This window comes from Sinohyriopsis cumingii, chromosome 1, assembly GCF_028554795.1.
Source record: "Sinohyriopsis cumingii isolate HCF-2022 chromosome 1, ASM2855479v2, whole genome shotgun sequence".
In the NCBI taxonomy this organism is placed as follows: Eukaryota; Metazoa; Mollusca; class Bivalvia; order Unionida; family Unionidae; genus Sinohyriopsis; species Sinohyriopsis cumingii.
Genome location: NC_142961.1, coordinates 43,977,196 through 44,004,198, shown reverse-complemented (window position 1 = coordinate 44,004,198; position 27,003 = coordinate 43,977,196). Strand labels below are relative to the sequence as shown.

Below are 27,003 nucleotides of genomic sequence, written 5' to 3'. Positions count from 1 at the left end.
GATGCTATTTTTCAGCACAGTGATAGACCGACTATATATGGCAGTCAGTATATTAGGTGGAGGAAAAACCTGGTGAGCTCCACCAACCCATGGGAAGCTACAGGCATGCCTTTTCACACAACTATGTTGGCTGAGATGAGACTTGAGTCCATGCAGACAGAGGTGAAGATGTGAGCTATCTGTAAAGGCAAGTACTTCAGACCACTCTGCCACCTGAGGCCATGAGTTATAGTCTGAAGAAATTTATAAATAAAACTTGTTGTATAATTGAGGTAATACAAGTTTAGGAAATGCATTACCAACACTTCACAGAGCACCTTATGCCAATGGGTAGGTACTATTAAACCTCTTTTTTTTAAAAAGTAGATGACCTGAAAATACCATGGTAAAAAATGTATGAACATTTGAAAAACATAAAATTCCAATTGCTTAAAAAAAAAAAATTTGGGTATGACATCACTGGTATATGCTCCTGACATCACCTTTGGCAAAAAAACAGCCATTTTGTGTTCAAAATGGAGCCATTTAAAAAAATGAAGGTGGTTAACATGTTGCAACCAAATTCTATTTTTACAGAATATAAAGATATGTGTGAATAACTTTTCACTAAAATATAGTTTTGGTTGTCACATGTGGACCATTTGCAAATGGGAAAATTTCAGTCTATCAACATACATTGGTATCTTGCATCTCTATAAGGGTAAAGTATTAGCGACATCTAAGCTGATGCTTCTGCTACAATAAGTGACTAAAATAATTTTGACATATTACACAATGAATTAAACGTTTAATTTTGGTCCTAAGTAAATAGGCTTATGTTTATCAAAAGTCTAAACTTTTGCCACATTTCTTTATCTTTAAAGCCCTCAAAAACTAACAGCGCAATTAAGTAACACGTTTTATCTTTTGGCCGATTTTTAAAAAAATTTACATCTTATACATATACTTTTCTATTACCTTCGGTGATTTATTCCTCTTGAACTATTTCTTTCTTTCTCATGTGATCTGTCCAAAGATCTGAATTAGCTTGAAAAATAACCCTGAAAGAAATTTGTTTTGTAATACTGCTATTTCAACTGGTTGCTTATATTTGTCATTATCAAGCTCACTATACTTTATAATTACACTGTCTCCTGAAGCTGATTAGCACAAAATCTTTTGCTGGTGACCATTTGTGTGTGTGTGTGAGAAAGAGAAGCAATAAGAAGGGATGAATCAAGAAAGAAAAAAAACTGGAAGGAGAAGGCCTTTTGAAGTCCATATTTCACATCTTTGCCAGTGTTCACTTGCTGGATTTTTAATGTCATATATCTGTCTTCTTTAATCTTATAAATCAAAATGTATATGTGTGATTTATATGTGCTTGTGGATCATCAAAATCAGGTGAGATTGTCAACCAAAGCTGCTCCATTTGTTCAGATCATATTATAAATTGATTGGCACGACAAGATGGCAGCGCTATAACACTGTTGTCGAATAGATGTGATGTTTCAAGTATTCTTAGTTGTTGTTTTAACCTATCCATTGAAATTTTAACTTAGACATGCAGTGTGAAGATTGTGGAACCTCTACTGGTCAATTGCGTCAGGGAGATTTATTCCTTTGTAAGAAATGTGAGCTAAAATGATTTCCTAGGGTGATGAGAAGCCCTACAAATATGGCGGCAGATTACCAATGACAGTGGTTCGTTGATAGCTCGTCAATAATGGTGAGTGAACTGCTTTGTTTGGTACAAAACAAAATGAACACATTGCCATTTGATTTTAGAGTGAACCTGTGTGTGGACACATATTGTGACAGTGACATTGAGGCTGCAAAATGGACCCTGTTCTCAGTGGTACAAACAGTTGAGAGAATGATAAAGAGGAAGGGTATGGATAAATCTATAAACAATATGAAAGATATTTTGAATCTATTTATGTCCACAGACCCAAATGACATACCAAGTTTTTGTGCATTGGATCTATCAAAGTTGCCACCTGTATCTTACAATTATGTGGACATGTCAATTTTATTGAAGGACATGGAAAATGTGAAACATACTTAAGTCAGTCCAGGCAGAGACATTAAATGCAATGCAACATTTATGTGAACAAACCCATCCATGTTCGACAGTCAGAAGTATATTGCCTTCCCATGTTGGCAATTCGAACACAGTTCAGTCTGACATTGTACTCACTGAGAATTCATCTGCAAACCGAGGCTACAGTACAACAAATCATGAGCTGAAAAGTCAACCATGTAGGTCAACGAGGAATACCCCTGAACTCAGTCGTCCAAAAGAAAGAACCATTACTAGTAGCACACACAAAGGTATGCAATGCACGGACTCAAACAGCAACGAGACTCGGGCTAGTGTAAACAAGACCTGCTCTGCTTTATGGGATACAGAAGCAGAAATCCATTATAATAATAAATCAGATGACAGTGAATTAAACCACAGCACAACTGTGTTAATAATGGTCGCATGTTCAGAAGACATCAGTGCCCAAGATGAGGATTTGGAAAACGATAAAACTTTTGCTCAAGTTGCAAGTTCTCTGAGGAACAACGACCTGTCTATGGCAGCATTTCCACACAGAACATCACGCACAAATCTGCATCAACGACGGCTCAATAAGTTTACCAATGTCCAATCCACACACCAGTTTCCAAGAAGGTGTGGAAATGTTATCATAGGAAAGGCAGCGATTTCAAATTTGCGTACAGTGCATCCAATGCAACAGTGATGCATATTCGTGGCAAGACTTGCCCCCGAAACACAGGAATCAGACATTTCCTCGCACACTGAGCATTACACTGGTGTTAAGCTCACCCATGTGGAAAAGCTGCAAACGAAATTTAATACCTATGCCAACTTCAAAATCACGTGATAACCCTACGCACAATGCGATGGTAAACGTGGATGCGTGGCCAAGAAATGCGTTAGTTAGAGACTACTATCAAAGTCAGAACTGAACCATCATATCCACAAACTGAACTCAAATATACATAATGGATACTTTACGCATTTCTTTTTATAACTTTCGTTCATTAACAAGAAATATAAAAATATAAGTACTTTATTGGATAGTTCCGATATTTGTTTCTTACAAGAACTGTGGCTTCTTGACAGTGAGTTAGACTGTCTCTCATCTGTACACGACGAGTTCTGTGGATCAGAGGAATTGCCGATCAACTCTTCCAACGATATTCATACAGGTAGACCTTACGGAAGTGTCGGGGTACTTTACTGTAGATCCCCCACAAATATTATAGAAGTACAACACCTCAATGATCCCAGATTAATAGGTATTACTATCCATACTGGGGATTCCTCTTTGCTTTTTGTCAATATCTATTTACCTTGTGATATTGCAGAAAATTTTGGGGAATTTGTAGATTATTTGGGCAAAATTAATTCTATTGTAGAAAATGCTAATACCCTACATGCTTATGTAGTAGGAGATTGGAATGCTAATACGCTCAAAGCCATTCCCTTTGGAGATGATCTTCGCCTATTTTGTGACGAATATGGTTATATCATATCGAACTTAAAACTAATAGTAGACCACACAACAAATTTTACTTAAGTCAGTGATTCACACAATACAGTGTCTTGGTTGGATCATTGTGTCTCTACACAGTCTGCTCATTCCACTATAAGTGATATAAGAATACTTCACACTCTAGTAGGGTCCGACCATCGTCCTACTTTAATGACTATTAGGACTGATCTACTTCCCAGATTTGATCCTTGCTCCAATGAATTCTTAAACTTGAAATACAACATCAACTGGTCAGACCTTACTTCTGATGAAAAACTGAATTATACTCAGACTTCTGCATTCTTATTAAGCAAGACTGAGATCCCACATTGTGCTGTGACCTGTAATGACCATGGCTGCACTAACCATGTGCATATGAAACAGATAAACAGATTATACAGAGATATAGTAAAAGCTTTGTCGAACTCTGGTAATAGCTTGACTAGTAAATCCAAACGCGGTCACCGGGTTATACCAGGCTGGAATGACTGTGTCAAAGAACTACATGAATTTGCACAAAATGCTTACTTTATGTGGTGTGATAACCGTAAACTTCATCTCAGTAACCAAATGCGCCAAACAAGAGCACAATTTAAGTATGCTCTTAGATTATGTAAGAAGGAGGAAGTAAAACAGAGCAGACTCGCTGGCACAAACATTTCAAAATGTCGACCAACGTGAATTCTGGAAGCAAGTTAACAAAATACTACAACAACTTCCAATAAACTACCAATTTGCATTGATGGGAACCATGGTCAGAATAATATATGCAACATGTGGATAAATCATTTTGAAGACTTACTCAATAGTGTTAAAAATTAATCGAATAAGCATGTGCTTTCAGCACTGAATACCCCTTCTGCTCGTATTGAGGTAATCACATCATCTGATATCCATAGTGCAATTACAAGACAAAAAGGTGGTAAATATCCAGGATCAGATTTTTATATGTGGAACATTTTAAATTTTCAGATACTAGACTTCATGTGCTATTGATGATTTTATTTAATTGTATGTTTGTGCATCAATTTGTACCAGATGATTTCACAAAAGTTACAATTATACCGCTACTAAAGAGCAAAACTGGTAACCTGGCAGACAAAAATAACTACAGACCTATAGCTCTTATGACTATTATCTCAAAAATATTTGAATGCATCATACTGCAAAGATGTGAAGTCACTATCACCGATAATCAGTTTGGTTTTAAAAAGCAGCATTCGACAGATTTATGCATATATGCTTTTAAGGAAACTGTTAGCTATTATGTAGAACACGGCAGCCCAGTGTTAGCATGCTTTTTAGATGCTAACATGGCATTTGATACGGTCAATCAATGGACACTCTTTAAAAAGTTGATATTAAAATACCTGTCTACATAGTTCATACTTTAGTTAACTGGTATGGCAAACAGTTGTATTGTGTGCAATGGGGAAGTGTAATATCCAGTGCTTTCCATGTAACCAATGGGGTGAGGCAGGGTGGTATTCTTTCCCCTTTGTTATTTAATATATATATAGACGAATTAAATCGGAAGCTCGGTCAGTGTCACGTGGGGTTACGTTTGCCACCAAATGTGTTGTTCCTTAATTTTAGTTTTGCTGATGATATGTCATTGATAAGTCCTTCTATCACAGGTTTAAGGAAATTATTAAAGATATGTGAACGATGTGCATTTGAGAATGATATCATCTATAATACTAAAAAATCAGTATGCATGGTCTTTCAGCCAACTTCTTTCAAATTACTATCTCCTCCCCCTGTACATCTTAATGGCAATGAGGATAAATGAGACATTACTGATTTTTGAGGATATGATGAGACATTACTGATTTTTGTGTACTCGAACAAACATGCTTCTACGTAAATTTAAGATTTGTTCATTGAATATCAAAATTAGATTATTCAAATCTTATTGCTGAAATATGTATTGTGCTCCTCTGTGGACAAACTTTAGTGAATGCATGAAAAGAAAACTAGTTATTGGTTATAATAATAGTCTTTGTTTTTTATTAGGTCTTCCTTGGTGGAACAGTGCCTCCAAAATGTTTGTAAATTATAATGTATTAAGTTTTGATGAAGTAATGAGAAAGTATGTTTTCTCAATGATGACAAGAATATCTAATAGTAAAAACTGTATACTGAAATCTCTTTGGAACTATGACATTCATTTAAATTCTCATTATTAGTAGATGGAACAAATTACTCTTTAAATGTGCCATTTAATGTCATTCTTAACAATGCATGGAAGAATTAATTGTTGTAGATGGATATGTATACTTGTATGTATGATATATATGTTCTTTTATGTTTACAATGTTTTTACTTTATAATTATATTTTAATTTAGAGGTATGGACTTTGTAGTCTGAAATAAAGAATTCTTATCTTATCTTAAATAAACAGTTTGAATGCAGGCCTCACCAATGATAGAATATTCTCATCTTATCTTTGAGTAAACAGCCTCTTACAAAAAGTCTTGCTGTACCTGGACTTTTTGTGTGTGCTTACATGCACTGGGCTGGGTACACACATGAATGTATGTAATTTCTTCTTATGTATGAACTCCATATTAATGCACATGCAAAAACATTTGGCCATTTTTCACCAGAAATTTAGCTGATTTTCCTGTTTAACTGTTCACTCTAGCATTAATATAAAAGAGGTGTATGAATTTTCAAGGTTTAGTTCTAAGTTTACATGCTTACAAGACAAATGTTACCATGTCATCCTGAAACTCAATCGCATATGGACATGTTTAACTGTAGTGCCCTGGGTTCGGGAATACAAACTTCATAAAGAGAAAGTTCTGTGGTGTATATCTGGATATTTATAATCAAGCATCCTTAATTTCCAAGTCATTTAACATAAAATTAAAAACTTGGGTAAATAAATACAATACACACTAATATGGCACAATTTTCTCCAAAAGTAAAATCTAAAGCTGCTTCCTGTTTCTATTAACTGCTGAAAATACTAATAAGGATAAATACCATGTACTGAACAAACACAGAACAACATAATGATGAGTTCTAATTTATTATGCTACAGTAACAATTCTAATAAAATCATAGGTAGTAGGAGAATTGTGCACTGGAACAAATACATATGTATTAATCTGTCCTACTGAAATTTTTGTTTTTTCAGTCCATCAATTCTGTAGACCCATTTGATTCATAATAAGAAACCAGTTCCTATTCAACAATAATCTTGACAAACAAGGTATCAAAACTGATATCCTTGGTTGGTGAAGTAATAAAACTGCTCTGTATGTTGAATAAGCACATCACAAGCTGTATAGTTTACAGCTATTTTACATTTCTCCCTCACCCATCTTATAAAAGTGAAAGAAAAATATAAAATTTTAGGATCAATCATCATCATAAGGAATATTTAAAAAAATTATTAATAACATAAACTAAGCATTTCCCTCTAATGATGGATTAACAAAACAGATTTTGTTGCCAATGTTTTGAACATTTTTAATTCTCCTCTATTATACAGTACCAACATTCAACTATTATTAAAACAAAGTGTATTCACCATGTTTTTGTGTAAAAAAAATAATCAAGAAATACATAAATTGCCTTTCTGGGGGTGATTCTGGCAAGAATATGACTGCATGTCAGTGCTAAACATACATGCAAGAAATGTTTAAAATGAAAACAAAAATAAGTGTCAGGACAATCAACCAGGTCTAATAGAAATATAGAAATCATTTATACATTGTTTCAAAATAAAAACCACATCTGATAAAAGTCTTATTAATGACTTTTATGCACACTGAGTGCAAATACACAGCTTATATCTTTTTCAGCAATATGCATGATAGGAACATTTTTAGCTAGCATATCTACAATCCATGAATACAGATACCACAAGAGAAGAAAACCATAGGCTATTTAATTGTTAATTTCCTTTACTAAAAATGGTCCTGGGTAAAAATCAAATACATGTGTAAGGAACAGAGAGGGGCATAATTTATGTGTAACTTACATCTGGACCTGATTATGGATTGATATCGACTCTTACAATACTTACCCCTTTAGCAGCACATATACTCACTTGTAAGTCAAGTCCAACTGCAGAGAGCAAGGTCTGCATTTATATTCATAATAAACTGCAGATCTGGTTCCATGCAGTTTGTTAAAATTAATCAGTAGAACAAGTAACACAGACCCTGATCTGCCAGTGCATTATGCAATGACAAATCTTTGTTAATGCTTCTCAGCTGGACTGGACTTACACGTGAGTATAAACAGTACCTTCAAGCAATAGTCACTCACTTTTTGAACATTAAATGTTACAGTGCAGTACTGAAATTTAGTTCAGAATACAATCAACAGATTTATTGAAAAATGAAAGGATTACAACCCTAACTATATGAGTGCTGATTTGATAAATCAAATTCAGAGGTTCTGCCACAACCCTATGGAATGTCATTTTGAGCATAAATATGCATATATTTTAGCAAAAGAATAGTTTCTTGCAATTGATATATGCAAATGCTGTTAAAAATACATTAGATTATGAAGAAAGGCACAGATGTACTGTATAGAAAAGTTAACCTTAGTAAGATCAGTTTTAAAATACAGACATAACACTTCCACCTGGATCTGCCATTACTGGTGTTTAACTCACAATTTAAAAAAAAATGGGGGTTAAATTGCTAATTTTCAATATACTGTACTCCTAGGTTTCAGTCACTCTCATTTTTCAATTTAAACAGAGAAACAATAAATGATCATGAAAGTGACATGATATTAAAAAACTCTGCAGAATGAGTTGTCCTCAGAATGTTTTGATACTTTCTACAATGTTGTCTATACATTTAAATTTTTTAGATACAAGCTGATGTTAGAGAAACAATGTTATATAATGCTGCAAAATAACACAGTTTTTAGAGTATTTCTTAGTAATGACGGTATCCCCATGGACAAGATGTTATGATGAAGTTGGCTGACTTGGCTGTGTGGCACTTTTTTCATGATTCACATGAGTCTGTCCTGATGGAGTTTTGTCACTTTTATCCACTGTCCAACGCCACCAAGCTACCTTCATTCTGTCCCACATTGCTGATCCTGAATCTAATGCAGGTCGTACATCCAGAAGAGTGAACTGGTAAGTGTTGGGATCAACAGCTCCACCATCGTAATAATCAATGACATATCGCACCTCCTTACCACATCTGTCCACAATCCAGTCATGCCGGTCAAATGGAAGCTCATATCTACAGAAAAACATTTGAACAAACTTAGAAGTTTTAAAAATGAGAAATCTGGTGAATTGATTACATCAGCATGTTAAAGACTGGTCCTCAAATGATCACTGCAATTAGGTAATTCTAAATTATATAAATCTTTCACTATTGAATTCATTGCACTAAGAATGATTATCAAACTGGTCATGTAAATATATGCTGATAAACAAAATATTCCATTTCAAGCTATAACTATGCTTTTGGAGTTGACCGTGTTTCAAAGCAAATACGTCTTTATTCAAGCTAGTGCCTGACTTTTACTATAGTCAACATACACTTACCCCAACCAATTCCGTATTCTGGCCCTTGGTGAGAATTCTTTGGCCTTGCCTCCAAATTTTTTCAGTTTTGGATTACAGCATTCTCTGAAAATTATGCACCACACCTTTCAATAACATACAAATAACTTTGGAATCAAACATATAACATAGATATTATTCTCAAAGATTGCGTAACAGCAATTCTTTATTCTTTTTACCGATACAAAGTTTATAACTTGTTGGCAATTCAAGGTAAATTCATTGATCAAACATTTTACTATCAGCTGCTAAAAGTGAAAATAAACAAAAACTAAACTTAACAAAAACAAAATGCCATTAATAAATCAACTACACACAGAAAAAGTCATCAAAAGATTTTACAGATGGGCTGAGCACAATATATATGCTCTATAAAGCCAAGTCCAACAGCAAACTAAACCATACATGTTGCAGCATATCTGGGTCAAAACAGTTTGTTAGGAGTAACCAGTAGCACAAGCAAACACAGACCTGATCTAATGGCACATTATGTTGTTTGCAGTTGGGTTTGACATGTGAGTATATTGGGTACTTTCACACTTTTGCAATGCAAGGTCCAGGAAAAGTGAGTCAACATGATGGATTTAGTAGAAATATTAATGAGTCATTTCCAGATTGTTGCTGATTCAACATGAAAGATACTAATATACTACTGTAAATGGGTTTCCATTTGATTCCTTTTGGGAAGTCCATAACTATCTCTGAAACGTGTGCAACTCAGCTTGGGACTCACATCCTTCTGCAAAGTGTTAGGGGCTGTCCATTTAGTACGTACACATGGAGGGTGAGGGTAGTTAACCCAAATGCATGTGTGTTTGGGTCTACTGATAATGTACATATGCACAGTAAATGGGGGGGGCCCCCAATAATAATTTGTCTAAAATGTAACCTGAACTGTTCGACTGGGTTCAGTCGGTGTTTGAATTTTAGAAGATACTAGACAAATTTTTCAAAGTTATGCAGCTAATTTCTCTGATGCAGACAGACATTGAACGTCGGTGGACTATCTGTTTTATTAAACACGTTAATATTAATAATCCTTGATCGTTTCTGCATGGATTAAATATAGGCTGTTCTATAGAATTTGGTGTGTGTGTGTCAAGCTTACATATGCAGGTGGAGTGTGTGTAAAAAAGTATGCATGTGTACAGGGCCCCTCAAGCTTTGATCGATTTTTATGTATGTACTAAATGGATGGCCCCTTATGTGAATAAATGGTGGGAGCATCAGATCCAAAATCCAACGTAAAACTATAATAAACTAAATTAACAACAAGAATACATTAACAGCAAATACTATTGAGCATGACTGTACTGAATCAGAACTGAAGCCACTATGGAAATTATCACAAAGTCAGCAGCAACAAGGGGATGTTTATCTGGCATTAACTACAGTCCTCTGCCATTCACTCAGGGATAATAATTATTACTGAATTATTCCAAAAATTAGCCACCGTTGCAGCCATACTAGATACAAGTATTCACAATAGCTGTAAATACCAAAATGCACTTCTGGAACACAAGTCTAATATGTGTATCTTTACCTAGAGATACACTGAATGGTTTTGAAAGTAAGTAATAATTCAGAAAAAAGTGCAGATAATGGATTGGCTGAAAGAAAGATTGCGAATGGTAAAAGTTAAAGCTGGACCACTAGTCTGACATGTAACAAGTTTCACGAAAATATATTGAAACGTTTTGAGGGTTATACACTTGAAACAAAAGAGCAGACAATGAATGGATGATTTGTCATAAAAATGACAACATTAAAAAACACAACTGAAACTAAAGAATCCTGAATAGCAAAAGGCACATCTGGATCACTTGTGCAATATTTATCCCAAGTTTCATAGACAGACAGATGGACACAGTTGTATTCCATTATATAATGTACCAGGAAAATAAATTCAACCAATATCTTAAGGCAAAAAAACAAGGCATTAAAGCAAATTTAAAGTGTCTAAATATCATACTCTATAAAAAATGAGAAGGAAATTTGTATCTGTATTATTTAAACTATATACTCTTACTTGGCATGCAGTGCTTCCCACTTAAGCACTTCTTCCCATGCCATATCGTTGTTAGCATTGTGTATTTTGATAATATTAGTCAGGTCTTCCGGCTTAGGATCATCCTTCCTCCAGCGCCATCCTGCAAAAGTATAGTATAAGCAGATAACCATGATAGCACTCCCTCATTATAAGGCCCTTTATAATACTTCATAATAACACCATTCCTATTATAAGGGTAACATGGACATGGATCCCATTTCATTATGTGGTACAGTAACAGAATTATATCTACAATATACTTCATTATAAGGTAGTCTCACTATAAGGCAGTAATCTCAAAGGCTCAAATGAACAGCATTCCAATGAGGGAGTACTATATCATATATTTCATTATAAGACAGTCTCACTATAAGGCAGTAATCTCAAAGGCTCAAATGAACAGCATTCCAATGGGGAAGTACTATATCATATATTTCATTATAAGGCAGTATACTCTATGGCTTACATGGACAGCATTAAAATAAGGGAGTACTGTATCATGTACTTCATTATAAGACAGTCTAATTATAAGGCAATATACTCAGATGCTCACATGGACAGCATTCCGGGGGGGGGGGGAGTACTATATCATATATTTCATTATAAGGCAGTATACTCTATGGCTCACATGGACAGCATTAAAATAAGGGAGTACTGTATAATGTACTTCATTATAAGACAGTCTCATTATAAGGCAGTATACTCTATGGCTCACATGGACAGCATTAAAATAAGGGAGTACTGCATCATGTACTTCATTACAAGAAAGTCTCATTATAAGGCAGTATACTCAAGGGCTCATATGGACAGCATTAAAATGAGGGAGTACAGCATCATGTACTTCATTATAAGATATTCTCATTATTAGGCAGTACACTCAATGGCTCACACAGCCAGCATTACAATAAGGAAGTACTTCAAGAGACTGATAGCATTAAATTGCCTAAAGTTCTTTATTCATTAGAGTTAAATGTCCATTATTGAATGCACAATGTAATGTCCAATACTGCCACATATTATCCATTCTTTTAAAAAAGAAAACTTTTTAAATGTAAACTAAATTCACTATAAATGTGGCTTCCATGTACAAATGAACAATCAAAATTGGAGTTCCTTGAAAAGAACTGATGCTCTATTGGCTGAATAGAATGTGGAAAGTGTTTCTTTCCCTCTTTTATCTTCTTTAACTGCTCAATAATAAAATCATTTCAAGTGTCCTTGCTAAACTTAAACAACCCAATTTGGTTAACAAACATATTTTCTTGTATGCTGGAGCTAACATGTTCTTCACAACAGAACTGCAGCTTAGGCGCTGATGACAGCCTTCATTTCTAAAAGGCTGATGTGGAGAGGATGCTCCCCTGTGCCACAAACCGTAGTGAAGTCCAGCAACAGGTGGACAGCCCAACTGTACGTACTGGAATCAGTAAATACTGTTATTTCCGCTTGTGGCTTCTCCAGTAGGATCCCCATAGTTAGCCAACCTGGGTTGCACCACTGACACAGGAAAGATTATATCTTGGGCATGATCATGACTACATACATCCCAACCGCTGGTGAGGAAAAAGTGTAATCCAAGTGGAAAAAAATAGTAATCCGGGCAGAAAAAGAGTAATTCACATATAACTTAATAAAATTCAATAAGCATATGTACAAAATTATTTATTTACCCCTCTGGTCTTTTAACATCAATTACTGCTTCAAGTTTTCATATATAGCACTTTGAACTTTAAAATGCAACAGACTGTCACATTGTATTTCAAAACACTTTGTACCAACCAAATGTTTTGCACACCAGCAGAGCACTAAGTGCTGGGTTACAGAGCCTGGATCTGAATTCAGTTTTATTTTTGTTAACAATACTGAATAATCTCTCAGTCAGCATTAGAATGGTAAAGAACCAATATTCCTTTCATAACCTGACAAAAAGGAGGAAATTTATATCTTCCAGTTATTGGGTCTTTTAGCTGGGAAATAAGGTGGACATCAACTCTGTCCACATGAAGTACATTGTCTGGTAGAATGCCAACTTCATGAGTTCCTGTAATTTATCGGCAGCCTTCCTGCAGCAAGGTGCATCATATGACAGGGACAACCTGATATCTACACTTTGGAGACATTTTTCAAAATATAGAATGCAACTTCTTTATGAATTCCAGTCAACACTGATGTATTATCAACTGAAAACCCATACAGTTCTGCCAATTTATGTTAATTCAAAACATTATTAAGCAAATAAAAAATGTTTTCTCTAGTGGAATCTGCTGTTAATTCTGGTAATGAAGAGAAGCACTCTGACGTTGCTTTTTTCATTGTCAAAGTCTCTTACACAGACTGGGTACAACTTTTTGTTATTGTAATCACTGCTCCTGTCTATTGCAATACTAAACTGCCCAATTTTCATGGCTTCTGCAAGTTTAAGTGAATTATCTTCTGCTAAACACCTAACAATATTAGATGATTTTGTTCTTGCACATGCATATTTTCTGAAATTTTTGAACCAGGAAACATTTGTTTGAACAAAGGACCAATGTAGTCTTCTACCGCTAGGGGTAGTCTGTGTTCTATCAAGAACTTGGTAAATAACATCTCTGTATTTATAAAATTTGTGCCCACAATTTAGTTCTGCTGTAGAAAAGAAGTTACCTTTGTATAGGAGTTAGTAAAACGAGCTAATTCAAGATTTGTTTTTCTTATCATCATATCCAATATTAAAATCCTTTCCACACAGTCTACAATGGATATGAAGTGGTCCTAGAATTGAATGCTGTATTGTGTAATTCATGTATTCATATTTGAATTGGGTTTTCATCTTTTTCTAATCTGCCTGTGAAATTCTTTGAAAAGCACTTTTGCTCTAAAGCATTATTAAGCACAAAAAAAAATGTTTTTTCAAGTGGAAACACACACATCGACTAGAATAAATCTGACTTCTAGTGCCAAATACCTACAGACTGGTTCTGTACCAGATATGAATAAGAAGAAAGAATCTGTGAGCAGGGATTAAAAATTAGAAAACCAGTCTGTTCACTCCTAACTAAACCATACAGCTGCTATAAAGAGAAACCAAGGTCAAAAGTTTGAAAGTAGAAACCAGCATGTTTCTTGGAAATAGGGCAGCTGCTATAAATAGAACATAATACTGTTAGGAAAGTGCATGCAAGTCTATGGACAAGCATACTCTTATGTCGTAGTTATGTAGAAGCTGTCTTTCCTAGAATATGGTATGCTGGATTAATGGGATGTTAATAAAAATGAGAAAACAAATGAATTTTTTTTGGGAGGGGGATATACCAAAAATGCGTAATCCAAATACATTTATGCATAAGGCATAAATTAGTGAAAAAAAAGTGTAATGACTAGGCCAAAAGAGTAATGGTTGGCATGCATGTGACTATGGTCGAATTAACTTGAAAAAGGGTGCCATTGTGCTAGCAACATCAATTGTAAGGGGCGCATAAAAGACAGCCGAATGAGATCTAGACCGCCACTGAATAATCTGAGTTGCAAGAACTCTCTTGCTGAAATCCAAGTCATGTTGGATATTGAGTCAAGTTCAACGATCCTGATTATGCAAACACAAAGAAGCCATACCATATCCAAGTTGGTGACAAACTCATTACCTAGATGGACAAAAAGCTGGGATGGACGGAGGTTGGACCATTCCTAGATCACTAGAAAGCCTATATGATCTAAAAGTGAGAGAAGATCATTTCTACCTTTGAGCAGAATAGAACTTACCATGTTTCTGGAGGATGTTGTCCAGGTACACTGCTGTTATTGTAGATGAAGTTGATTGGAACAGGGTTACAATGCAAATCCATAACCATGGCAACTGATAAACTGTTGCGGTAAGCAAAACTGATAAATTTCCATGACACGGGGTGGATAAGGGCATGAAGATATGTTTTGGTCAGATCGAGACTGTTGGATAGAGAGATAGGTTGATCTCACCATCTCCATCTTGAATTTTGGTTGCTAAATGATCGGCCTCAACTTGCTGTTCACCTTGTGAATAAGAAACTGCAGGGAATAGAACCCCAGCAATTGTGGTTTCTGCACAATCTTCACTGCCTGTTTTTTGATGAGGGACCATATCTCCTGTTGAAGAAAGTCATCTTCCTCCCAATCTGAGGGTACCTCAGTGAAGAGGGGAGAGGAAGAAAGCAGAGGGGATTGGTTCAGTTGAATCCAAAGCCTCTCTGAAATGACCTGGAAAAGGGTGATCCAGTGAGCCTGAAATTGCAGGATTGGACTGCCCACAGGTAGACTGTCTGCTAGAAATAGGATGGTAGGCCAATGTCTAAGGTTAGAAGGCATGAAGGGAGAGAAACTTGGTTTCTTGCTGCCTCTGTATGGTTGCATAATAGCCTGGTTAGGCTGTTGTCTCCAGGCATTGGGCTGGGGTCTACATTGTGTATTTGACTAAAAAGATCCCTTGTCCCTAATCTGCATATTATGCCTACACAGTGGCAGCTAAACAGATGGATCTATCATTAGATCCCATAAACCCTTGTTGACCTGACGATCTAAAAAAAAGTCTTCATGCTCCGATGGCTGTACAGTTGGTGATGGCAAGGCTCTGTTGTGAGATGGATCCAATGAATCTGGTATAAACCTCATGAATCCAAGTGTAAAGATCCAAAGGACATACTTGGACATGCAGGGGTGGAGGGGTGTACTTATGTCCACTGGGCAGCCTAAAATTGGGGGTGGGAGGGGATATACCCCCCCCCCAGCCTCCAGTGAATTGGAAAAAGGTGTGGAAGTGAATGAGGAAAGTAAAGGCAATATGTGACCTGGTGTCATTAACTGTGTCATTGCCTGAAACAGACTACACATCTGTTCAAAGGTTGATGGTTGTATCATCTCAATATTATTCACTTACAGTTACTGATGTTACTGTGGCTGATGGCTGCAAGCGATCAACCCAGTGTCCAATGCAAAACTCGCAATGGAAGTTGACTTTGGATGCATACTGATGATGTCAGCATTATCTTCCTTGACTTATTCAGACTTTCGCTCCCTTTTGGACTACTATAACCCAGACTTTCTTCTCTCCACATATTATACATGCTGCACGGCATAGATGATGAATACTTGATACATATAATAGTAGTGTGTTGTAACATAATCTTAAATAGACCAAGTCTGTAAAGGTGTCTAAATCACTCATATTTGAGAAAATATGTCAAAATAATGAATACAACCTGTAAAAGAATGACTGTCCACCACAATAAATCCAAAAGCTGAATGTTCCAATTATAAACAGAGATGGTTTAGATTGTTGGAGGTATAATGTACATTGTTACCAGTACAGCAGCAAAGTTTATAAACTAGCAACACCTGGCAGAGGCAAGGGGAGGTAATGGACAAGAGTTATTGTCTCTGTCTATATGAGATAGACAGAAAAAGAAAATTTTGTCTTTTAGTAGAACTGGATTAACAATGTAACAGGCTTATATCTCTAATGTTATTGTGATTGGCTAATATATCTCAAGGAGAAAACAAAGGATCAAGTGTGCCTGATAATACTCACCTGGTTAGCTGACACTGTCAGATCTTGAATGCCAACTCAAGCATATATTTAAACTGTTGTGGGGAAGGAAAGCTTGGAGCACATAGTTGGTAGTGTCTATTCATGTTGGTATCTTTCCTTGACCAGATATACAGGATTACTTTCTGAGCATAAAGAAGACAAGTCATTTATACAACCAGAGTTATCCCTCAGATATCAAATATCCCCCTGGGGATTAGGTCCTCATTCACAATATTTAAACTGTTCACAGCTCCATCTTTAAAGTATATGCATTTACATTACAAAGAAGTTAATCTGTGTTGACATCATGGATGCCCAAGTCTGTTCCTACCCACCTGTGACTCACTTCTGTAGTCATAACTTGTAAGCCAATCATATCCTCGATGTGGGAGCTGCTATGACTCTGTCGTTAAAGCGGACTTGTGACCAGAAGGTTCCAAGTTATATTCACACCATCTCAGACCTGTTTACCCATATATTTTCTTGTCAGTATTTTAAGCAATGTCTGTCAGTATTTTTAGAAGGCAGTCAGTATTTTCATTCAGTGTTTCTAGCATCTTAACATAGCACACGTTACCTGTGAAACAGGGCACAAATAGTAGACACTATCAATACACTATAATTACCATTATGTAGTACGACATACTGATGATACAATATTCTGTAAATAACTCCTACTTTTTAAAGCTGCTGATGTCCAGGCAATTCTTTGTTTCTAGGCTAAATCAGTCGAAATTGACCACTGACTTAAACATCATGTTTATATTATAGTGATAAAAACCACAAAAGAATACCTCTACACACCCAAAATGTTTCCACTATTTACCTCTGTTACTTTCTCTAGAAAATCTGTTTTCTCAGCTTCACACATATCCATAACATAAAGCCAAATCTCTACATTTTACATGGTTAAGGAAGACTTTGTATAAAACATTATGATAGACATTGTTACCACCCATCCTCTCAGAAAATAATAACTTCATCTAGATAGGTGAAGGCAATTATATTTATTTCATAAACTCTGGTATCAGCTTTGTCAACATTTACTAGAATGGATTGTTTCTAAATACCCTGTGCAATTTTGGAATCTGGGAACATTTCCTTGCTTCCATTAACTTGTCAGCTGTGCTCAATGACAAATTCATACTTACAATCAACTCACATAGTCACCTCAGCACGTTATTTGCTTTTGAAATATGTATTGATCACACTTCCTTTCCCTTTGTCACTGACAAAACATTTCTAAGTCCCTTCACTAATGATTCCAATTTTGCATGATTTTCAGATTCCACGTACGTGAACAGTCATTCCTTCCTCCATGTGCACAATAAAAGTCTAAGTTGCAAACAGTGCAGAGCATAAATTGTTCTCCTTTAGATAATGGTTTAAGGCATGGCCACAGAGTATTATAGACTGGTAGAAAAATGCTGCTTTCTATGTTTAGACTTTCCTTTGTCATCATCAGTTTCACGCTGAAACTTTCTTGTCAGCGTCATTTTCTTTGTTTAAACAACCGGATGTTGAGAAAGTTAAAATCAGTGATGTGGCACAGACTGTGGATGTGGACCAAAGAGATGATACCACAAAACGAAATGGAATAAAAAAACTGCTTAAAAATTATTTTTAAAAAATTAATAAATGCAACCTCAAAATTTTTCAGATCAATGACCGTACCGATGGGCTTTATTCTGTACAAATACAGTAAAATATGGACAGATAAACATGTCTGCCATCTGATCGGCTCATTTTTCTCACTAATATGCACAGATCTAGTTCATAATCAAACACATCCAAGATCATGATACAAGCTGATGATCCAGGTCTGATCAAAACCTGATCTGAAATAAGACCTCTTAGAATCTTCACAAGCTCAGGAAAACTTGTGCAAGCTCATCTCATTAATATGTGTTTATGTCACTCATAATAAAACTCATCTGAGGTCTTGAATACCCAATCTGATAAAAAGCTGATCCGAAACATGGCCTCTAGAGTGTTGATAAACTCAACCAATCAGGTGCAAGATGATCTCGTTATTATATTTAGGTGCTGCCTACATGTCTCAGAGGTTGATGATATAAACTATCTACCACAGCTATCAAAATCTTATGTGTTCACAAACTCAATCAGATAAAAGATCCCTTCATTAATGTGTTTTTGTCACCCATAATCAAAATGATCCAAGTTCTAGATGATATAAACTTAAAAAATTCCAATTCAGATCAAAATCTGACTCACAAGCTCAGCCAATTAGATGCATGATCACCAAAATAACATGTGCCAATACTGTGCTCAAACTGATCTATTGATGACATATTATCGAAATATATAATTTGATTGAGGTCTTCAAGAAAAAAACTCAAATACCTAATCTGATCAGAAATATGGCTTCAAGATTGTTCATGAGCTCAAGACAATTGTGTGAATTTTAGTTGGATATGATTATCTAAAATGATAAATGGATATGATGAACAATTCTGTATTTTTTGTTAAAAATTCTGGCATTACAAATAACTTCTAGATTTAATATCAATATGAAAAATAATGCTTTGCTAAGACCAAAGTAACAGAAAAAATCTTAAATGTTAACTCGTACTACTGTATAATGCCACAATCTGGATGTATTTTGGGTTTCAAATCTCTAATAAATAAAAAGGCACAGCAGAGTTAGTAACAAACCCATATGCAAATTTACAAAATAGTCACAATATATTCAGGTAATACTAGTAACTTTGCCAGTAACACAGACCTTACATGCAATGACAAATGGACAGAGTCTTTACTGTGATACAAGTTGTACTGTCACTCTTGTATGCAATAACAACTAAGTGCATGATAGATACATACTGTACTGACACCCAAGTATTATGATATGCATCATACTGAGACTAAGCTGGTGTTGCAAAGGCCTGTTCCGTACAAGCTCCTTACCTTTCCTAAGCATAGCATTCCAGAACATCTGTTCTGATGGGTACACCCAGTTTTCATCTGTCCCAGCTTTAGGGATATTGGATACTACTCTGTTTATGGGGAGGGGAAATGGCTGGTCTGGAGCTGGTCTCTGGTTAGGTGGGGGCATCTGGAATACAAGAAGCAGAATAAAGTGTTTTTTTTAAATCTCCACATTTTCAAATAAATGTGGGGATAGTTTTGTACAGTCCAGTTGGCCAGATGTATATAGGGTTGTACATATCCTCATACTACTGCTACAACATTAAAGATAGACACATGAAACTGGGTAGACTTGGACCTTAGGTGTTAATCAAAACACCAGTGACTTAACCCCTGGGTTACAACATGGAAACTATTGAGATCTCAACCCTATAACCATGTATACACTTAAAGGACATGAGCACATCCAACTGACATTGTCCCACAATCCATCCTTACCCTTCCCTATCTATGCCATGGGGCTTAGTCCCTGGGTTATAGCTAGGAAACTATTGAGACAAGGTTTATTCAAGTTTATCATTACATTTTTCAAAGGGTACCTGTATATTTCTCAAGGGTCAGAGACAGAAAGTAGAGGGTCCTCAAGGCACAATAACAGGGCAGATGTAATGAGTAGAAAGGCAATAAATCAAACTACTTAGACACACAAAAATGTTCCTTATTTCATAAAATAAATGGGGAAAAAACATTCATTCATCAGGAGTTTATATCCTTCATTTAGTATTTTCATAATTAATTCACACCATAAATATAATGTTTCTTTTATCAGACTATCTTGGAATGCTCTGATTAAGGACACTGCCTTGTTTCGAAACATCATTTGTATTTATTAGACCTTGATGCTATGGTGCTTTCTGCCCAAGAGAGTAAGCAATCTCAGGCCCATGTTCGACAATAATTATCAAATTCTCAAAGACTAAGCCAGACTACTATAGTTCTTCCACCACAGTGCTTTATATAAGAAATTCCATAAAACTTTATTTTATCAAGATTTAATGGAAACATTTTCTACTTCATAAATAGATTGCTTTCCAAGATTTTGTATTCTTCTTGTGAAAAGATTTTCCCTTTGTTTTACTGAACTTCGAAAGTAGTGATTACATGTATTTCTTTCATATTAATTTAATGGCTACCATTGAAGCTGCTGTTGCTGTCTGTTCTTGTACTTTTTTCTCTATTTACTTAAAGCTTGGTATAAGATGTATGGTAAGCAGTATCACATCACAAATGATAATGTTTTGCTTGCATCAGAGTAGAGCAATGGTTACCACATAAAGGACGTATTGAGGCTGCTCATTTGTCAGGATACAGGCATGCGCATGAAAACCTCCTGGTGAGATCTGTTGAGTGACTTTTGAGAAATCATTAAAAAGTTCATTTTATTTTAGTAACAAGAACCACATATGATGACATATCAGCATGTTTGGTATAAAATTTCAAAGAACTTATTGAAAGCTGTGAACTTTGTTGACAAAGTGAAGCATGTGACCTATGAATGGGGAACAGATTGCCTGGGTTACCTATAGTGATCGCATGGTTTTAACATACATGTGATTCAACTGGAGGTAGGACAAAATACAATTTTGGATATTTAGGTGCATTACAGAAACCAGCCAGTACCAGTCTAAGTCATTATTGGATGTATTACAGTAGTCACTGCAACTGGTGCAATAATGTGTGGCCATGTAATGGGATTAAGGCTAGAAAGTTTAAACACCAAGCTGTTAAATGACTACTTTACTGTTGTAATCTGGAGATTTTAATTCAAATGCAGATTTTTTAAAGTATCATAAGTAAAAAAAGGGATAAAATGTGGCCCATGGTGCCTTTTGAGTACTAGATTAAATATCAGCTTTCCTCTTGTAGAAGTGAGATAAAAAGGTACGACTGCCTAAAAAATGGTTTCCGCAGAAACACTTAAGTATTGTGAATTTGTTATGGTCTTGCTTAATTGCTATTCCATTGTTCAAAATGTTTAAAGTTAAAGATCAATGAATAATAATTGTCCCTTGTTCCCACTAATTAATGCAACAATGGTTAAACATACTAAGTAGTAACTATCAGCAACATTAAAAGAATAAAGAGAAAATGTTTAAAGCTTCAGATGCTAATAAACGTAAACAATGCTGATCCAATGAATAAGGAGGACGTTGAGAGGGCAATTAGACAATGGCTGACCTCAGGACTGGGAGGAAAACATTGCTTTACATAAAATATTTTATGATCTGAATTAAGACACAAGTAAATTTAATACAGGGGTCAAGCTACCAGGCAAAATATGCAACTAAGTCACCTAAAGATGAAAACTTTGCCTCCTTCTATTAGGAAAGTTAAAACATCACCCTGTGATATTTTAGTGGTACAATAAGTGACCAAAATTTTGAGATCCTCTCTAACTTTAGCCAGGTTACTTCCAGTGTTGTGTTGTAGCTCAAGCCTTCAAATAGCTGGTGTTTATATCAACTGCACCAACAAACAAACTCTTGCACATACACAGGCATGTGTTTTGATAGTTGATTGACCATTAACCTTTACCCGAGCAAGTTAGCAACTATCACTGCCCACTTTCTACAAGTCGTCCTTTGATGATAAAAATGTACAAACTTGTTTCAAAACCTAAACAATAGTATGTAAATAGCTATTTGTGTTTTATGAAGAGAATCTATGATCTGAACAATTTAACTGCTTCTTGTACATTATTTTCTTCATAAAACCTGTTTGAAACCATAAGTGAACATGCTGTGAAATATGGCAGCCATCACAGTGTTTGGGAGGTACCTCTTTATTAGACTGTTTTTGTGAATCATTGGGCAAATATATTCAGGAAAATATACAATTCATAGAAAGCAAAGTCTAAATATTATGTTATTGAAGATTTTGCTTTAAAATGCAATTATGTAGTTCAGAAACACATTGGACGATGCTCTGATGTGTATATACACAGTACAGGCATTGTTTTAAACAAGTTTAGAAATCTTTTAAAATGCCATTTCATAGTGAACTTAAAGTAAAATAAAAATTCTTGATTACAGTTAGGTGATTAAGCATTTTTACTAACTTGCAATTACAATACTGTAATCTAGTTACTCAGTTAAAGTCATTACCATGTATAGCTTCAACTGTTCTCTTGTCAAGTCATATTGCCAAAATACACTATGAATATGACGACTTTTATACACATATCAAAGGTGTACGCATAAAACCAAAATGTTTAAAATACAAATATGCAAATGAGAAACAGAGGGCATAATCAAATAAGAGAATGAAAAAACACACACACATATATTGCATTTCTTGCTTTGCTCTCACTTTTCCCTGTTCGACTCATACTTCTGACAATTCTGTCCAAAAGGATTTCACTTCTCCATAAAATTCAAGCCTAGCTTGTAGCTAAGTATTGCAACTGCATAAATAGTAAAAGAAAAAAAAGAAAAAAAAACAGGGCAGTTTTAGCATATGTAAATTTGAGTTGGAGCTTGTGGAATTTGTGTCAGGGCTTGTTAAGTTTTTAAGTCATCAAGGCTTATGTCTTAAAAATATTTCTCTGAGCACTTAATATATGCTCGTGAGAAAAAGCAATAACAAAATTTTCAAAATCGCCACTGTGACTGCCATACCAGATGTCCAAGTGGTACCATTTTCATTTAGAACCAACAAGACCTTGATTCATTTAAAAGAAGAAAACAAAATCCCAATGGTCATACTGAACACCTGCATCATTTCTATGGTGTACCTTCTCTTGCGATCAACTGGGTTTTGCAAGTAAAGGTTAAAAAGACAAATGAAAACTGCTGATGCCAACAGTTTTTTTGTGTGATCTGCTAACAATGATGAAATACAAATACCATATTATCTGGGTTAATATCTGTGGGATGAGCTTGTCCCTGTCTCATTGGACATTCACTGCTGTACACATGGTGCTGTTGTTGTGATGGTTGGCTATGCTGGACTGGACAATTGCCGGTTGTGGCCATTTGCTTGTGATCAACTGGACATTTGCTACAGGCTGCTGGGCTTGTGCTCTGGGCCTGGTGCATAGGGCACTCACTAGGGACTTTAGTCACATTAGAATTGATATCTAAATGATGGCTGACAGGTGCTGGCTGAGAGGTACTAGGTGAGGAACTGGAGTTGCCCATGATCTACAAGAAACAAAGACCATAATGCAGATCAATATTCAATGTTATTTTTCTGTTAACATCTATACATAAATCCACACAAAAGTATAAAAACTATATTACTCAGGATGTCGAGTCTGACCGACAATGGGGCCAATGCTCATCATTTCGGAAAAATATAATCTGAAGAAAAAAATTTCAGTTCATGGCTAAAAACGACTTCTGCATGACATTTACATGATTCTAGTATGCGACTGCAGCCCATTTACATTAAGACTGTGACCTAATTTTGGCTTGGACCACTCAGAAGTATTATTTTAAAGTCTATTTATGGTATTTAATCAAGTAAGATCAAGAATGTTGATATTTCTGTCATCAGGAGAACGACAGATACCTTGTAAAACTTTAATTATAATTTTTTTGGGGAAAAGTGCAATCTGTTCATGCCTTTTATGTTCACCAAAATTGCATTTCTGAATTTAATAACTGGTCTGTCATATTCTGCTTGATTTAACTTGAATAAACACTGAGCTGCTTAACGAGATGCAGCTTTTATACAATGCATTTTGTACACATTTCAGAAGCCTGGTGAGTTCTGATCGCATAAATTTTGAAGTTGTCTGATACTATGATATGGGCCTTTTGCCTATTCTGACCCCAGTCAACAAAAATTCATTCAACATTAAGGATCAAAAGCAGATGTTTACAAATACCAAAACCAGAAACAAAATAGGATGATGTCACAAAGCACAGAATTTGGATAATTATTTAGTTAATTCATGATTCTTGAGTGCTCCATACCAAAAAGGTCTGAACTAGATGGCCTATCACAAACATCCAATAAGGTTGGTACTAATGAGTCACTGTGGTAGACACATCAAGATCAATATTGAAAATTCAATATGGAAGACAAACCGCTTCAGTATAAACAATTTACCTATATATGTTCCATCACACATTTAAAATATTTCATCTAACTGCCTTCATTTTGCACCAAAATGCACAAGAAAATAAGTAATCCAAATAATTGTCATTTTCCAGCTCTCACTGTTTGCTGCTAGAGGATGCAGAATTATTCTAATTACAAAACAATACCTATAACTTCTAGTCTGATGTATTTCAGTTGCATCCACCTTCAGACATTAATGTAGCAAATGGAGAAAGAATATAATGACTGGATTATCCAGGTCACATGCATATACTTAGCAGCATTGCTAAAATTATCTGATAGCCCAACACCCCTCTAATTTTAGTTTGGGCCTGTCCTGTATTCCACATGAGGTGCCCATTGGGCTTGTCGAAACAAAATATTTTGCCTGAGGAAACTTTGATCGTGCTGATGAAACGAGTAAATGTACTTTCAAGATGTTGACATATATGCCAAAACATGGCATAATCTAAATCAGATTACTACAGTCCCATGTAAAATTGAGATCTGATTTTAATCAAATGAAGATTTGCTAAAAATATGATTTTGTACTTCCAAACCCCCTGACACTGTCATGTTTCCAGAAAACACAATTTTCAGTAACTAAAAAAACCCACAAAACATGTCTATTCCCATTACATGTAGTATGAAAAAACAGTAATCTGTATTGACTGGAACTGATATAAAACTATCCACTGGGCAGTTTAATTGGCAACAATTAAAGGAAAAGAGGTCAGCAATAGAATCAAAGTTTCACATTAACTGGCTGACAACTGCTAGTGAGATGTGTTGAAGGTTGCAGTGGGTGAACCCATTGTGCTAATCTGCATAGGTAGGATCAGGAAGTAGAAAAAGGTAAATGAAAGAGATGATAGATGCATGTACAAGAACAAAAGTTATTATAGATTACTGCCCTAAACATGAATGTTTAAGCCGCTATTACATTTTTGACATATTTCTTTGAAGTCGGATTATACTGCATATATATAGAATGCAAAGCATGATCATTTCAATAATGGGAATAGTCTTCAAGTGCAATTTTTTAAAATTAAATTTATATTTATTGTAGCTATTGCAATGTTGTGTGACAATATTAAACACAGGGAAATTTTGGGCTTGTGGAAATTAGAGTCCACCATACCTGTCAACTTTTCAAAAATCAAGTAGGGAGAATAACAAATAAAATATTGAGACTGGGACCTAAAATAGGGAGGTTTTTATGCTGCATTTTTTAAGCGCTGGTTTCAATAAAAATTGATCTATCTTCCAGGTCCAATAAGGATGAAATTCTCAAATTCTCAAAGGACATGCCAGAGGCAGCTGCAGAAACTTGGGGAGGGGGCACGTAGTAAAAGTCAAGTCATAATGTTTTAGTCAGACTTAAAACTCTGATGTCTTTTCTCTAACAAATTCAAATTCTCACAAAAGAAATTTCAACTTAACCCGATTTCGACATTCCCGGCTTTCATCACGTTCCAGTCAACTGAACTGTAGGCCAACGAAACTTAAAAACAGATCCATTTCTTTTTTGAGAATTTAAATTTATTAGAGAAAAGGCATCAAAGTAAAGTCTGACTAAAACAGTATGACTTTACTTTGTAGAAGAGGGCAGTTATATTAGTTGCCAGTTGTGTGAGATATTCCAGAAAATTTGACTTTCGTTACGATGTTAGTTGACATCAAAACACTACACAGCGCTGTCAGTTATGCAGTAAGACCCTGACGCCCAAAACATAAAACAACGTCAAGGTCTTACATGTATGACTAGGTCGACTGTTGCGTCTGGTTGTAGGTTTTGCTAGTAACTATTAGTTTGAATGAAGATTACAGAAAGTACAATATAGAAAGTAAAGGATTAGAACGAAAACCAACTGACTTGTAATGTTATTCTCTTTTTACGATACAGAAATTGTAAATATACGAATATACTGTACAGTAGCTATTCGAATTCTGATTTTCTATTGCAATTCATCGCCAGAAAGAATTATAATTTTGGTTATTCGTTTCAGCTGTACTAATTTATATGTTAAATATAACATGCTTATTTTTTCTTAGGAAACCTTCTGTTTCTACGAACAGGTGAGTATGAGCAATTTACCTAAGAAGTTCAAATTTTACTTTCCAGCGCAAGGTGACTTCTGCTAGAACATGCCTTACCGGTAGTCTGGTTCCCTGCTTAGTAAGCTCAATGCGTTGCGTGCAACGCAGGGAGCATAATCAGCAGGGAACCAGACTAGCCTTACCCGTTGAACTAACCGGTGTAAGAGTACTTTTTGCGGGATCTTTTATCTTTATGTTATACAATCTTTCCTATTGCAGTAATTATTATACAAT

General features: G+C 35.4%; 1 protein-coding gene across 1 annotated transcript; it reads right to left on the bottom strand.

Annotated features, from left to right (window-relative positions):
• Positions 1–6,546: 6,546 nt before the first annotated feature.
• Positions 6,547–26,901, bottom strand: LOC149806794 (holocytochrome c-type synthase-like). Its single transcript, XM_089957730.1, has 6 exons — positions 26,768–26,901; positions 23,469–23,765; positions 19,603–19,750; positions 11,115–11,235; positions 9,068–9,151; positions 6,547–8,756 (listed from the first exon to the last, which is right to left on the bottom strand). Exons 2-6 carry the CDS (start codon positions 23,760–23,762, stop codon positions 8,471–8,473), a joined length of 933 nt encoding a protein of 310 aa, XP_089813856.1. The 5' UTR covers positions 23,763–23,765; positions 26,768–26,901; the 3' UTR covers positions 6,547–8,470.
• Between the last annotated feature and the right edge of the window lie 102 nt (positions 26,902–27,003).

What these genes read in the sequence shown, in the direction of transcription:
- LOC149806794 (XM_089957730.1), bottom strand. Translation starts at nt 23,762, where the DNA reads ATGGGCAACTCCAGTTCCTCACCTAGTACCTCTCAGCCAGCACCTGTC. An exon ending in GAATGCTATGCTTAGGAAAG is followed by an intron (nt 11,236 to 19,602) that starts GTAAGGAGCTTG and finishes ATACTTTTGCAG; the next exon opens with GATGGCGCTGGAGGAAGGAT. An exon ending in TGGGAAGCACTGCATGCCAA is followed by an intron (nt 9,152 to 11,114) that starts GTAAGAGTATAT and finishes CATAATTTTCAG; the next exon opens with AGAATGCTGTAATCCAAAAC.